The sequence below is a fragment of the Mobula hypostoma genome, chromosome 25 (genome assembly GCF_963921235.1).
Source record: "Mobula hypostoma chromosome 25, sMobHyp1.1, whole genome shotgun sequence".
NCBI classification, from domain to species: domain Eukaryota; kingdom Metazoa; phylum Chordata; class Chondrichthyes; order Myliobatiformes; family Myliobatidae; genus Mobula; species Mobula hypostoma.
The window spans coordinates 23,646,882-23,661,926 of record NC_086121.1 but is presented as its reverse complement, the minus strand read 5'-3'; the positions used below and the strand labels follow the sequence as shown (position 1 = coordinate 23,661,926).

General features: G+C 37.9%; 1 protein-coding gene across 2 annotated transcripts in view; it reads right to left on the bottom strand.

The window, feature by feature from the left end:
* capzb (capping actin protein of muscle Z-line subunit beta) overlaps positions 1-15,045 on the bottom strand; it is a 113,064-nt gene that overhangs the window by 64,587 nt on the left and 33,432 nt on the right. For both annotated transcript variants that reach the window (XM_063033521.1, XM_063033522.1), the window contains exon 2: positions 8,065-8,154. In XM_063033521.1, coding sequence (XP_062889591.1) covers positions 8,065-8,154 — 90 coding nt within the window. The remainder of the gene's footprint in view (positions 1-8,064; positions 8,155-15,045) is intronic.

The following is a 15,045-nucleotide window of genomic DNA, read 5'->3' as shown; positions in this document are numbered from 1 at the left end:
TTATCATTAAGTGGATTTGTAGCTGTACTGACTTATCTAACAAACTATGTCATCTTGATGAGTGATGCTAATAATGTAACCAGTTTATACAGGGAATTTCCATTACGCATGCACATACAGGTTTTTGAGGTGATGGAGAGGACAGTTTTGCAGACAAGATTTTCATATTTACATATAAAATGAAGAAAGAGTCAGCAGGCATTAAAAAGATAGAATTTGTTGATTTCTTGGACAGCCTAGGATTTTATTGTAGTGGACCTCATGGAGTTCAAAGACTCCAAACTGAAAACCTGAACTCTCAGTTTCGAACTCTCAGTATTGTAGGAGCCATCATGCCCTCATCTCAAGAACTTTCAAATATGTCTTAAATACTTCATTCTTAAACAATCATAAACAGACACCAATTATTTATACACTTCACACAGCCATCCATTTCACTTTGACAAGTAACCATTAAGTTCCAGAAGCTACATTTCTTTAGAACATTTTGTGTGATACCATTTCTACTTTCCACACAGCACTGAAATGAAAAGCAAAGCACATAAAACAACATTGTATAATATTTGGAAGCTAATGTATCAACAATTAGAAAACACTCTCCTGAAGTACATTCTACTGCAATAGGCCTGACATTTTTAATGAGCTGTAATTGCTGGTGCTGCAGTCACCGAAAAACAGCAACAGATGTGCCAAAGCACGGATTGTAAATCAACTCCTTAATGAAAACAAGTGATTGTGGGGGTCTATGATAGACACGATAAAAAGTTATACACAAAAACTACTAAACATTTCTGTGAAAAATAATTACCATTTTTAATTTTCAATTAAACATTTTCACAGTCATATTCAAACTATGACTCCAAAAGTGCAACTGTTAATTATAATGAGCTATTAACTTACATTAAAAAAATAGCTGAGTGATCACGCAAATAATTGCCTATGGAACCAATTTAACAATTGAGAGAATACAGCTGAAATTGCAGCTATGTCTCTTAATTTTACTATGCATCTTCAAATAGAAATAATCTATGGATTCACTGGGACAAAATTTCCAAAACCACCTGGGAAGATGGTTGTGCATCAGGCAGCCACAGGCAATTCTTTCACTGCTGTGGTACCAGCAGCTGGTCCTGATTATGAGGATGTACGGGCCAAGGTACTGCAAAATAATCAGAAGGGTCAAGTCCTTACCATTTCTGACTGACCAGGCATCCACAATTTCCAAGATTCATATGGATGCAATTCAGTCAGACACAAAATGCTGAATAACAAGAAATGGTTCATAGACAGATAGCTCTGGGCATTATATACAAAATCTGGAGATGTCTGTGCCCAAATCAAAGGATTGAAGGCCCAAAAAAATTACTTATGAAGTGCTGCCAATTGTGGACCCCAAAATCCAAAAATAAATTAATTCTATTATGCCTAAAAGGATCTAGATTTACACAAGGATTAAACATACAAAAGGTCAATTCACCAGTGGCAGAAAGGAAACTTAAATGCTGCAACCAGAGGCATACTTTCCTCTGCAACAGCAAGTCTACATACTGTATGGCTAACCAAATACAGGTGAGATTTAGTTGAATAACGTAAGTATTGCATACTTTAGAAAGATTTGGAAGGCAAGTTTGAAAAGCTTCAGGAGGTAAAGTAGTTCACATCCATTAGCAACCTACAAATATAAGAGGTTTACAATATTTCACTGCAGTACAAACGTTGCTTCAAAAGTGTAAAACAGAAGATATTGCAATCCCTTAGATATGCAGAGAGCTACAATGATTCGGATACCAAAAAATTGAAAGTTCATTAGCTGGCATGATTGCACTATTTGTCTAGCAACCTGTATGAGCTAAAAATATTTATCCAAATTTATACACATATGAATTAGCAGAAGGTGGCTGTTTGGCACATTGAACCTGTTACATTATTAAGGTCATGGCTGATCAGCTTGCGGCTTCAATACTACATTTGCACTCATTCCTGATAACTTCTCGACTCCTTACTTCTCAAGAAACCATTTACATCTGCCTGAGAAATTCTGAAAGACATTCCAAGAGAAAAATTGCTGTGACTGTTTTAAATAGGGAATTCCTTATTTCTAAATTGCGACCCTATTCTAGATTCTCTCACAAGATGAGACATCCTCTCACATTAACTCTGTCAAGATCTTGCAGGGTCTGATATTACTGTCAAGTTGCCTCTTGTTATGCTATATTTCAGTGGATACATGCTTAGTCAACCCAATCTTTCCTAAAAAGGCAACTTGGCCATTCCAGACCTCAATCAAGTAAATCATATCTGAGCTATTTCCAATACATACACATGCTGTTTTAAGAACAATGTGATCTAATGTACCACTGTTTCAGTTATATCTCTCTACTTTTTGTCTTCTATTTCCTTTAGCATACTGGCCTTCTGAAAATCATGCACTTGAACCCTCAGATCCATCTGCATTGCAGAGCTCAGCAATCCCCCAATGAATGATTTTTTTTTTTAAAAAGTTCCTGCCAAGAAGGACAATTTTCATGTTTCCCCCATTTTGACAAGAGTATTAATTACCACAATAATCTTTGATGCAGCACTTATCAAATACCTTCTGGTCCCCCGTCATCCATAATACATTACTTCTTCAAAGATGAATAAGCTGCTCAAACATGATTTCCTTCTACAAAGTTATGTTGATTTTGTTTGATTACCTTGAATTTCCCTTGGTGCCTTGCTAAAATGTCTCTTGCATTTTCCCTGTGACAGATGTTAAGCTAATTGGCCCGTGGTTGCCTGCTTTCTGTCTCCTTCCCTTTTTGAAAAAAGGAGTTACATTTGATTTTTTCCAATGTAACTGGACCTTTCCTGAATCGTGGGGAAATTAAAAATACACATGAACTATCTCATTCACCATTATTTATAAAGAAGACCTAGGAATAAGTCCATCAGGAGCCACGGAAGGGAAAAAGCAGTCAGACCACAGCTCTAACAATTTGCTCAATAGCACTTTCCTTGTTTCCTATTCTTGTTTTCCCTTCCTCCCCTCCAATGAATATCTTACAGCTACTTCTGAGATGTTAAAGAGAGTTGATGGAAAATATCTGTTCAATTCATCCTTTTTATCATCAATAAGTTCTCACACTCATTTTCTACAGGGCTAAACCCCATTCTCTTAATCCTTTTCAAAAATATACATAGATCTGTTTTTGCATTCCTGGCTAGCTTTTTTCTGGTATTAATTTTTCTTTTCCTAGTAAAAGTTTGACATTCTTTGCTGCTTTCTTAAATATTCTATCCTAAACAGTCTACTGAACGGCTACCTATCTTTGCCATTCATATGCTTTTTCCTTTAATTCTATCAGACCTTTTTGATTAGCCATGGAAGGTGGATCCCCTCCTTTGTGGTTTTCTTTCTCACTGATATGTATCTATTTTGTGTATTTGGTTCACCCTCAAGACCACACCTCTGCCGTCAAAATTATTTATCAACATTAGAGGTATCAATCTGTATAGAATACCGTAGACATTACTGCTAAGGTACTTGCAATATTTTGATTCAGTGGCAACTGCTTGACATTTCTCAATGTAATATGCCTGCATTCCTTGTGCATTTATGGGTGACTGAGTCTGTTAATAGCAGCTGTTCCTTTCGAAGCCAGACTTTTGGTACAAGGCATGTGGTGTCCTAGTTAGTGTGGGGCAGAGATAGTACAGTTTGCCAAGTGGTTATGCAGTGGTATATAGAAATACTGGAAACAGGATTTAGGTTTTCTCTGCAAGTCCCTTCTTCAAAATCACAATGACAAAATGTACTTCTGTATTTAATATTCTAAAATCAACAAAATTCAGTAGCTATATGCAAGCAATTATTTGTTAACTCATAGTTGTGGTGTCAAATTCCAATATTACAGTACATGCCATAAACGGCTACGTCATTACTATAATAGGCACGTCCTATGAAACTACAATATTCTTTAGCTTTTTTTTAAAATCGAAGTTGTCTAAGCTTCCTCTTCTCTGCTTGAGTTTATGTCTAATTGCTACATTTACTGGAGCAAAGTAATATTCAACTTCTTTAATTCTCTTTTTTCCAGATCTGGACATTGCTGGGAAATGCAAAACTTAGTGCTCATTCCTAACTGAGAGACCTGGTAGGCCGTTTCAGAGGGTACTTAAAATGTGGATAGGTCATGAGAGACAAATGGACCAGACTAGGCAAGGGTGGCAGATTGTTCTATCTTGCAGGTCATTAATTAACCAGATCATTATTAAAAACAACCTGGTAATTTTCTGGGCATCATTACAAATGAATAATTCTCTTTTAATTCCAGATTATTATCTGCATTGAAACTGCATGGCTGCCAAGGGTTTCTGTATTATTAGCCTAAATCTTTAATTTACTAGACTGATAATTTAACTACTGCATCATCATTGCTCATTAAAAGCTTATTTTCCTAAATTGAGGGAAACATTTATAAACAGTTGCAAGAAAAAGTTTGTGAACCCCTTGCAATTACCTTGTCTGATCTTCATCTAAATCACAATAACAGATGAACACAATCTGCCTAAACTAGTGGTCACCAACCAGTCGATCTTTGAGACTTTCCCAGTAGATCCCAAAAAAAATTAAAAATAAATACAAATACTATTGTAATGTGAGCATTATAAAAATAAGTAATACTAATTAGGATAATGGTAATATAGCAATACTGCTGCTACTGAAAGCTGTTTGTAAAGAGAGATTGTTTCCTGGTTGCAGGGTTTTAGTTCCGTTCTTTCTGCCCAGTGCGCGTGTGTAGCTCCCCCGCCATGCAGTAGAAAAGATCAGAAGTAAAACTCCGCAACCCAGAAGCAACCTCTCTTTACAAACAGCTTTCCATAGCGGGGGTATTGCTATATTACCATTATCCTAATTTGTATTAACTTATCTTTATAATGCTCACATTACAACACTTCTCCCCCTTTAAATTCCAACATTCCCCAAATGTAAACAACTGGGAAACAAAAAACAGTAGTGTCATTATCTTGCGTACCTCTGAAGCTTATACTAGTATCTCAGTAACAGTTTATCAATACAAAACACCTGAAAAACGTTGCAGATTCAACATTCAGTCTAACAAAGGAAACTGTCCTTTCAAATATTCAGTCTGTCAGGAGGTTTGCGAGGGCGTTGTGCTGCAACAAATGAAAATTATGAAATCTAAGTACAGGAGCTGTCTTACTGACAGACACCTCACAGACTGTAACAGACTGGCTGTCTGTAGTTATGAGCCAAATCTCAGGGAACTAGCAGAAAGTATTCAGCCCCAGTCATCACACTGAGTGCAACAGTCAATTTTTATTCATTTCTTTTTCATGTTGAAATAAAAGTAAATAATGAAACATAGAATTAAAGGTGTTGTAATGTGAGCATTATAAAAATAAGTAATACTAATTATGATAATGGTAATATAGCAATATTCCCACTACAAAAAGTTGTTTGTAAAGAGAGATGGTTTCCGGGTTGAGGGGTTTTACTTCCGGTCTTTTCTGTCTGGTGCGCATGCACGTGACTAACTAATTTAGTAGGTCAACCTTGCCTTTCACTAAGGCCGAGGCAGGGGACCTTGGGCTTAAAAAAGTTGGCGACCACTAGCCTAAACTAATAACACACAAGCAATAGTACTTCACATGTTTTTATTGAACACATTGTTTAATCATTCACAGTCCAGGCTGGAAAAAGTATGTGAATGCTTGTATTTAATAACTAGTAGACCCTCCTATCACAGCAACAACCTCCACCAAACATTGTGCTGATCAGTCCTACACAACGGTAAGGTAGAATTTTAGACCATTCCTCCATAAAAAACTGTTTCAGTTCATCAATATTTCTGAGATACCTTGCATGAACAGCCCTCTTCAGGTCATGCAACAGATCATTATCCAAGAGACATTATGGAACATCCAGCTGGTGTTTTACAAACCTGAGACTTGCAGCAATGTTTCTCTTGGAGAGCAGTGGTATCGATTGCAGTTCCTTCCACGAACACCATTCTTGTTTAGTGTTTTTCTTATAGTCGACACATGAACAGAGACTTTAACAAGTTCTAGATTTCTGCAGATCATTTGCTGTTACCCTTGCATTCTTTTTCACCTCCTTCACCATTGCACGCTGCGCTTTTAGTGTGATCTTTGCAAGACACCCATTCCTAAGGGGAGTAGCAACAATACTGAATTTCCTCCATTTGTAGACAATTTCTCTTACTGTGAACTGATGAACACTCAAGTCTTTTGCTTTTGTAGCTTTTTCCAGCTTCATGCATCTCTACAATTCTTCTTCTAAGGTCCTGTGAAAGTTGTTTTGATTGAGGTATGGTTCACATAAATAGATTTTTCTTGAGAAGAGCAGGCTCTGTCAGTAACATTACAGAGTGCCTTTTTTTTTAAAAAATGGGGCAGAGCACCTCTACAACCCACACTTCGAATCTCATCTCATTGACTGGAACACCCAACTCCAAATAGCTTTTGTAGAAGGCTTTACCCCAGTAGTTCATATTTTTGAACCTAGATTGTGATTGTTTAAATGGTGTACTCAGTATTGACGAGTAGAAGATAATTGTTTGTATGTTATTAGCTTAGGAAGCTTGTGCTTGTCTATTATTGTGACCTAGATGGAGATCAGGCCACATTTTATGAGTATTAATACAGAAAACCAGAAAAGGGTTCACATACTTTTTTCTTACAACTGTATTACCTTTCACATCTCAGTACATCCCAAAGTTCTACAGGCCGTGAAGTTCTTCTGAAGCATAGTCAATGTTGTAATGTAGGAAATGCAGCTGACAATTTGCATAAAGAAAGCATCCATAAATAGTAATGGAACAATGATCAGTATTAGCAATGCTGGAAAGACAACTTTTTGGCACTCTTCAATTTCATTTATATTTTTCATCCTTCCTCTCCCTCCCTAATTTCTTTTTCAATTTCAGCTAAGTATTTTCCAAATTCTTCATCCTTCATCAATTGATCACTGAATAAATGACATAAGCTTCTTGTATTTTTAATTGATGCTACCCAGTATATTTATTTGGCAACCAGTCTGCTCCAGACTTGGGAGCCCCAAATTTTCTATTAATGGAAAGGTTTTAGTCCAACTCTTAATGCAGTATTCCCATTTTTCTGACATTGATTTACCCCAACTCAACCATTTTCAGTCAACTGAAGATCATATCTTGGCAAATTAAATTCAACCCAACTCTATGAACTTCTACACTATAGTCTTCCTTAGTTTTGATAATGCCAAGTCCAAGTGAGATAATCACTATCAAAATATTCTCCCTTTGATGGTACTTGCACCTGATTTGCTTAATTTGCTAATATTTAACATTTGCTGTATATATTTTTTTTAAATCCTCTTCCATGTATCCTAACCTTATATTTTTGCTCATTTCTTTCCCCAGTTAGTCTCCTATTGCTACCCAAATTTTCTGCACCTCGTAAATCTCCTAATATACTTGCTCTTTGATCTCCGTCCAATTATTTCTTGCAATGCAGTACACTCATAATGGTGTGACTGTCCATTTACTATTTTGTTTAATTTTGCTTAATTTTCAAACATTGCTTGTTTTAATCCAGCACGAGTCTTCTTTCTTGAGTTTTCAGGTGAACTAATGCCTATATTGGTAAAACCTTTAGCTCTTGCAATGAACCAGAAAGGAGCCAATTTCCATCAGGATCTTGCCTTCACAAGTCCTTGTCCAACTCTCCAGCTTCCCTCCTCAAATTCTTAATCACAGTTTCAAGAGTTAGGTTGGAAAGCAGCATCCATGACAATGCTATCTTGACTATACATTCTTCTACCCTGCTGCTTATAAGGATTTCATTCTATTCACCCAGTTTCTTCATCACATCTCTTCCAACAATACCACCTTTAAGACAAGTGCTTCCAATATTAAGACTGCAAGCCAAGTCACGGAGCCCACTGAGTCTGCCCCACCATTTAATCATACCCAATCGTTTTTCCAACTTAAGTGGCAGGTACAAATAATAGCATGGCACTCAACTCAAATACACAAGTTGATGTTTTCAATCTTTACTTACCAAATCAATCAGATCACTGAGATTCTTCTCAATTTGTTGAGGTGGAAGACGCCTCATCAAATCCAAGGCACAATCCAGTTGTCGATCAGTCTAGGAAAAGAGTTAGGTAAATATGTATTAACAATAAAGTTTGGACTTAGATGATAAATATGGTAAAGGAGAGATGCACTAATACAGCCACTGAGCTTTGCTCTGTGCTCACCAACATTTTCTGAGAGCAATAAAACACAATTAAGATTCCAAGGTGCAAGTCTAAAATTTCTCCAAGAACCTGAAAAGGCAACAATATTATTCTATTCAGAACTCAAACTATATATCTCAAATGGTTATATTCCCTAGATTGTGTGGATTGTGGGACCTTGCCAAACACAAAAGCTGCAACATTTCCTAAAAATGACTGTGGTTAAACTACAAAAGATGTGTTGGCTGCAAAGCAGTTTGGGACTTTCAGATCACAAGGCACTAATAAAGACAAGTCCTTTCACTTTCTTATCGGTCAATATTTTGTTAAATACTTATATATGTTACTTTGCAGCCAATTAAACATAGAAATCAGAAATAATTGATTAGTGTGTATGGGAGAAAGCATTGCTAATCAATTGACACAACTTCACCTTTCCTTTCCTACTTCAATTTCCAGCATCTTAAATGCGGGCATTAACACTAAAAAACAGGATGGCAAAGTTAGTTGACCACAGAGTACGAATTTCAGATGTAAGAAACTATCTAAATCAACAATATGAGATCCAATAAATATATAATCAAAGCACATGGATGCAGCACAGGCAAATATCATTTGACAAGCTCACACAAGTGACTGACTGGCTTCAGCCAAAGGTCCTCTGAAACTCCTTTACCTATTCTAAGATGTAGCAACATCTTCAAGTTACGCATCATTCCAATGTCATTGGTTTCATGGTTGGATTTGGGATAGTAGCTGTTCTCTCTACTATTAGGTCCTATACCCCAAAAATGAATCTTTAAAAAATTGTCATACAGGTGCAAATAAGTACAAGAATCCTCTAGGAAAGATTTTTAATCAACAAATTTGCAGATGACACAAAGACTGGTGTAGTGGATAGCGAAGGCAGCTAACAAAGTCTACAGTAGGATCTGGAACAGCTACAAGAACGGCAAACAGAACTTAATGCAGACAAATGTGAGGTATTGCACTTTGGGAGGATAAACTGGGAAGGACTTACATAGTGAATGAAAGTGAACTGAAAAGTGGTAGAACAAAGGGATCTGGGCATACAGATCAATAATTCCTTGAAAGTGGCATCACAAATAGATAGCCCCGTATAGAGCTTTTGGCACATTGATCTTTATAAATCAGTACTGAGAACAGGAGTTGGGATGGTAAGTCAAAGTTGTACAAGATGTTTGTGAAGCTAAAGTTAGGTACTGTTTGCAGTTCTGGTTACCTAGCTACAGGAAGGATATCAAAAAGAGTTCAAAGAAAATTGCTGAGACTTGAGGACCCGAGTTACAGGGAATAGTCGAATGGATTAGGAGCTTATTCCCTGGAGTTTAGGAAAAGAAGGGGAGATTTGATAGAGCAACACACACAAAATGCTGAAGGAACTCAGCAGGCCAGAAAACATCTATGGAAAAGAGTACAGTCAAGACTTCAGGTTGAAACCCTTCATCATGACTGGAGAAAAAAAAGATGAGCAGTCAGAGTAAGAGGGTGGGGGAGGGGAGGAAGAAGCACAAGGTGATAGGTGAAAGCAGGCGGGCTGGAGGAGGGGAAATGAAAAGAGCAAAGAGCTGGGTAGTTGATTGGTGAATGAGATACAGAGCTGGAGAAAGGAAGTGGGGACAGAAGGCCATGGAAAAAAGAAAAGGAGGAGCACCAGAGGAAGGTGATGGGCAGGCAAAGAGTTAAGATGAGAAGGGGGAATAGTGAAGGGGGGGGCATTACCAAAAGTTTGAGAAATCAATGTTCATGCCATCAGGTTGGAGGCTACCCTGATGGAATACAAGGTGTTGCTCCTCCAACCGAGTATGGCTTCAACATGTCAGACAGAATGGGAATTGGAAGTGGAATTGGAAGTGAAATTAAAATATCTGGTCACTGGGAGATCCTGCTTTTTCTGCCAGACGGAGCATAGGTGCTCAGTAAAGCAGAGAGTATCATCTTCCCAGCTCTTTACTTCACCCTCCCCTCCACAGATTCACCTCTCACCTTGCGTTTCTTCCTCCCCTCCCCCCACCTTCTTGCTCTGACTCCATCTTTTTTTCCTCCCACCCTGATGAAGGGTCTTGGCTCAAAATGTCGACTGTACTCTTTTCCACAGGTGCTGCCTGGCCTGCTGAGTTCCTTCAGCATTTTGTGTGTGTTGCTTGGACTTCCAGCATTTGCAGATTCTCTCTAGTTTGAAATTTGATAGAGATGTACAAAATTCTGAGGCATATACATTGGATAAATGCAAATAGGCTTTTTCCACTGAGGCTGGCTAAGACTAGAACTAGAGGTCACAATTTAAGGGTGAAAGGTGAACCTGAGGGGGAACTGGTCTAAGTGTGGAATGAGCTGTCAGCAAGTGGTGGATGCAGGTTCAAATACAATATATTCAAGAGACCTTCGAATAGTACATGATGGGAGGGGTGTGGAGGGCTACAGCCCAGATTCAGGTGGATCTGAATCAGGCAGATTCGGTATGGAATAGATGTGCTGAATGGCCTGTTTTGGTGCTATACTGCTCTAGGTTTCTTCCAGTAAGATGACGGCAGTCTTGGTTGCAGCAGCCTCTCCGGGATCAACAAAAGGTGCAAATCTTTGTCTTAAACATTTTTCCTGTGATTATAAGACGTTGTTGGACACTGGTAATACAAAATACTGCAAGTGCAGTTCATTGGTGAGACCGAAGGCAGGGGAGCAGCGTGGCCTCAGTTGTAGTGTGGACCTGGCCCTCAATATGCAGCATCGCCTGTGACAGCCACCAAAGGGAGGTGGCACTAGAGGTGGTGTGGGGCGGAACAGAGGCACAGGCATACTGGAACCCGTGATGGGTTGGCGTCTGACTCCTACAGGCTGGCTCTCCCACCAGGGCTGCTATCCAGTGTTCACTCCCTGGAAGATAAGATGGAATATTTTCACCTCTAACTGACCCAGTCTGAGATGAGGAACTACTGAATGCTTGTTTTTGCAGAAACATGGTTCTGAGACAACATCCCAGACCATCAGTCTTGAGCCTATGCCACTTAGGGTCTTGTGCTAATATTATTTTGTGACTGTAGGCGCTTTCGTAACCATATGTGATGTGTTGTGTGTGACTGTATGGACTGTGTTTTGCAGAGTAGGAACATCGTTTTGTTTAGCTGTATACATGTGTACAGTTGAAGGACAATTCAATTTTAACTTGATTCTACAAGAGGAAATGTCAAAAAAACTTGGAGAAAAAATGTTTACTTTTAACTGGAAAACTGTTTAATTTGAAAAAGGGGCAAAAGTTGTACACAACAATAAGAAACATTTTAAAACAGAGAAGATCTCTCCAAGTCTCAGGATGATAAAGATAGTTAACATACATAAGTATCCAGTAGTTGGGAGTAGAAGTACTGAATTCTTTGATGAAAAGTTACACCTTAAGACAGCTTTATTACAATAGCAGGGAAGGGAAAGAACAAATAAAGCAGAATCTTGGGATACAATTGCTGAACTTGAAACAATTTTATTAATTTATTGTCTGGTATAGAAGGTTACACTTTTCTACAAAATGGCAACTCTCCTCCAAGTTTCTGGCCAAAAAAAGAAATTATGTAAACCTTTAAGAATGATTTGGAATATATCACAGTTACAAATACATTAAATGGCTCCCATGACATTAAGTTCCAACATGTCTGTCGAACAACCTCCCCACTCAAGGCTGCAAAGCAAATTTAACCAGTTGAGCCGCAAACTCATTCTCTGGAATGTTTAACGTGCCAATGCCTGCACAACAGCAATGATACACACGATCTGTTCCAGGTGTGTAACTGACTCTTGATCCCAGAAGATATACTGGATCATTTAGATAAATTTGGGACTTTCTGTGCTCTTTAAATTAAGCGCAGTGTTGCACCAAATTGAAAAATATAATGGATAATAACTGCCCAAAGGCACAGCTGTACTTATCTAATTCATTTCCTGTCCTGCAATGCAATTCTATCCATAAATCCTATTATATTCTCTCTACTAAGATAATCTGGAACTATTATCAACACCTTAATATCTACAATTAAGTACATACTAACATCTACTCAGAAAAACAGGGCATATACTTCAGCTTAAAAAAAAACACAAATTCAATACACACCTTTGATTTTTTCAGCTAAAATTTTCACTAGTACAATTTAGTTGTTGAAAACAGCCAACATGGGAACATTTTCATAAAACTCAAGTTAAATCAAGAAAATGCAAGATAATTGCCATTCCATATAATGAATTGGTCGATTTCACAGATATCCACAAGTCAAGTTAGACAATAAGTTGCAAAATCCACACCAAAAAAACACTTGATATGGTAACCATACTTTCAGTTTCAAAATGAGTGGCATCAAAAAACACATTCATACTGATAAGTAAGAAAAATGAACAATTACTAACAATAGAGAGAAAAGACTAGTTCTATGATTCATAAGAATGAACACAAGTCGTGTTTCTAAATTTAATAATATGCAACTCAGGATTGGCCTGTACAGATTGTGGGACAATAAGGAAATTTCAACAGAAGTAAACAGCATTTGTTATTTAAAGGATGAGGGAGTAGATGAGGATTAGTTAGTTTTTTGAACCTTTCGTAAGCTTTTCTTTTCTTCTTAACTAGATTTTCAACAGCCTTTGTACACCACGGTTCCTGTACCCTACCATACTTTCCTTGTCTCATTGGAACATACCTATGCAGAACACCATACAAATATCCCCTGAACATTTGCCACATTTCTGCCGTACATTTCCCTGAGAACATCCGTTACCAATTTCTGCTTCCAAGTTCCTGCCTGATAGCTTCATATTTCCCCTTACGCCAATTAAACGCTTTCCTAACTTGTCTATTCCTGTCCTTCTCCAATGCTATGGTAAAGCAGATAGAATTGTGATTACTATCTCCAAAATGCTCTCCCACTGAGAGACCTGACACCTCACCATGTTCATTTCCCAAGTACAGCCTCCTTGTAGGCCTGTTTACATATTGTATCAGGAAACCTTCCTGAACACACTTAACAAACTCCACCCCATCTAAACTCCTCGCCAATGAATATTGGGGGAATTAAATTCTCCCACCACGACAACCCTGTTATTATTGAGGTAAAGGTAGAGGCAGGTTCGATTTTTATCATTAAAAAAAAAATTGGATAGGTATATGGACAGAAAAGGAATGGAGGGTTATGGGCTGAGTGCAGGTAGATGGGATTAGGTGAGAGTAAGTGTTCGGCACGGACTAGAAGGGCCGAGATGGCCTGTTTCCGTGCTGTAATTGTTATATGGTTATGGTTATATAGGATAAAAATAAGTATTTTAGGGGACAATGGCATGCATACAAGCTAATATTTATTCAAGCCAGTAATGAGCACACAGATAAAGATCCATAGTTTTAGATAAATAATTTGGTGTTGGCCTAGGCAATAACTAGAATACTAGAATTTACTGCACAGTATCTGGACTAGGATTCTACTTCAGTGATACTACATTCACACAGAAACATGAAGAATAACCTCAGGCAAAAGAGGAAGATTTAAAAATATCTAAATGGGAAGGAGAAAGAATGTTCTCCTTTGTTCTATTTCACAACTTGAATGAGATAATCTAGTCAAAGAAAAAGTTGCAACTGTTAAATACAAGATTAAACAGAAATACATCTGTTCTTCTGCAATTTTTCCACAAGGTTACTTATGAAATCCCTGCTCCACAGCAATGGATATTAAAACTATAATTACTAACTAACAATGAGACATTAGAAGTTAATTAGTGATCACTTTAGCTTTGGGATGCAGCTACGTCATCCAAAAACTACACCCAGCAGCAGCAAAATGTCACAAAAGATGAATGAAATTCAGGTTAAGAAAAGCATAAAGAGACAAAATTTAATTTGAAACAGTAAGCTCGAAGACAAAAAGATCAATCACCAATACCAAGGGCATTAATTGCTGGTTATACCAGCAACTGAATCAAGAGGTCCCAAATATGCAGAAGCATGAAAACACCTGACTGTCCAGTAAAGAACAAGGCCAAAAGTAATTTATAATTTATACCAGGATAATACATGTTGTAAAATAGCTAACATATTAATATATTAGCAGGGTGATTTGCCCTGCTAATACAATGAACAGAGTCAGAGGATTTGGGCCTACTCCGTGCTGCTGCAGGGACTGGGACCCAAGAACTCAATTTGGTTCAGAATGCTGCTGCTCGCTTCTATTTGTTTGCATGATTTGTGTTTTATTTTCCTTTCTCTGTTCATTGGGTGTTGGTCTTTTTTTAAATTGGGTTCTTTCAGGTTTCTTGCTTTGTGGCTGCCTGTAAGCAGACAAATGTCAAGGTTGTATAATTTATACATTCTTTGATATTAAACGTACTTTGAATCTTTGAACATATAGCCACAATAAGACCACTGTTGTTGGCTAACAAAGGTGATGATGAATCAGCGTATATACAGGAAGGAGATCGAAAATTTGGTTGTGGCACCACCACAATAACCACCTCTCAATGTCAGCAAGATCACGAAGCTATTAACTTTAGGAGGACGAAACTGGAGGTCTATGAGCCAGTCTTCATTGGGGCATCAGAGGTAGATAGGGTAAGCAACTTTAAACCCCTTGGTGTTGTCACTTCAGAGGATTTGTCTTGAGCCCAGCACAAGAAAGCACAGCAGTGCCTCTACTTTCTTCAAAGTTTGTGAAGATTCAGCAAGTTATCTAAAACTCTGACAAACTTCTATAGATGTGGGGTGGAGAGTGGTTGCATCATGGCCTGGTATGAAATCACCAATGCCCTTGAAC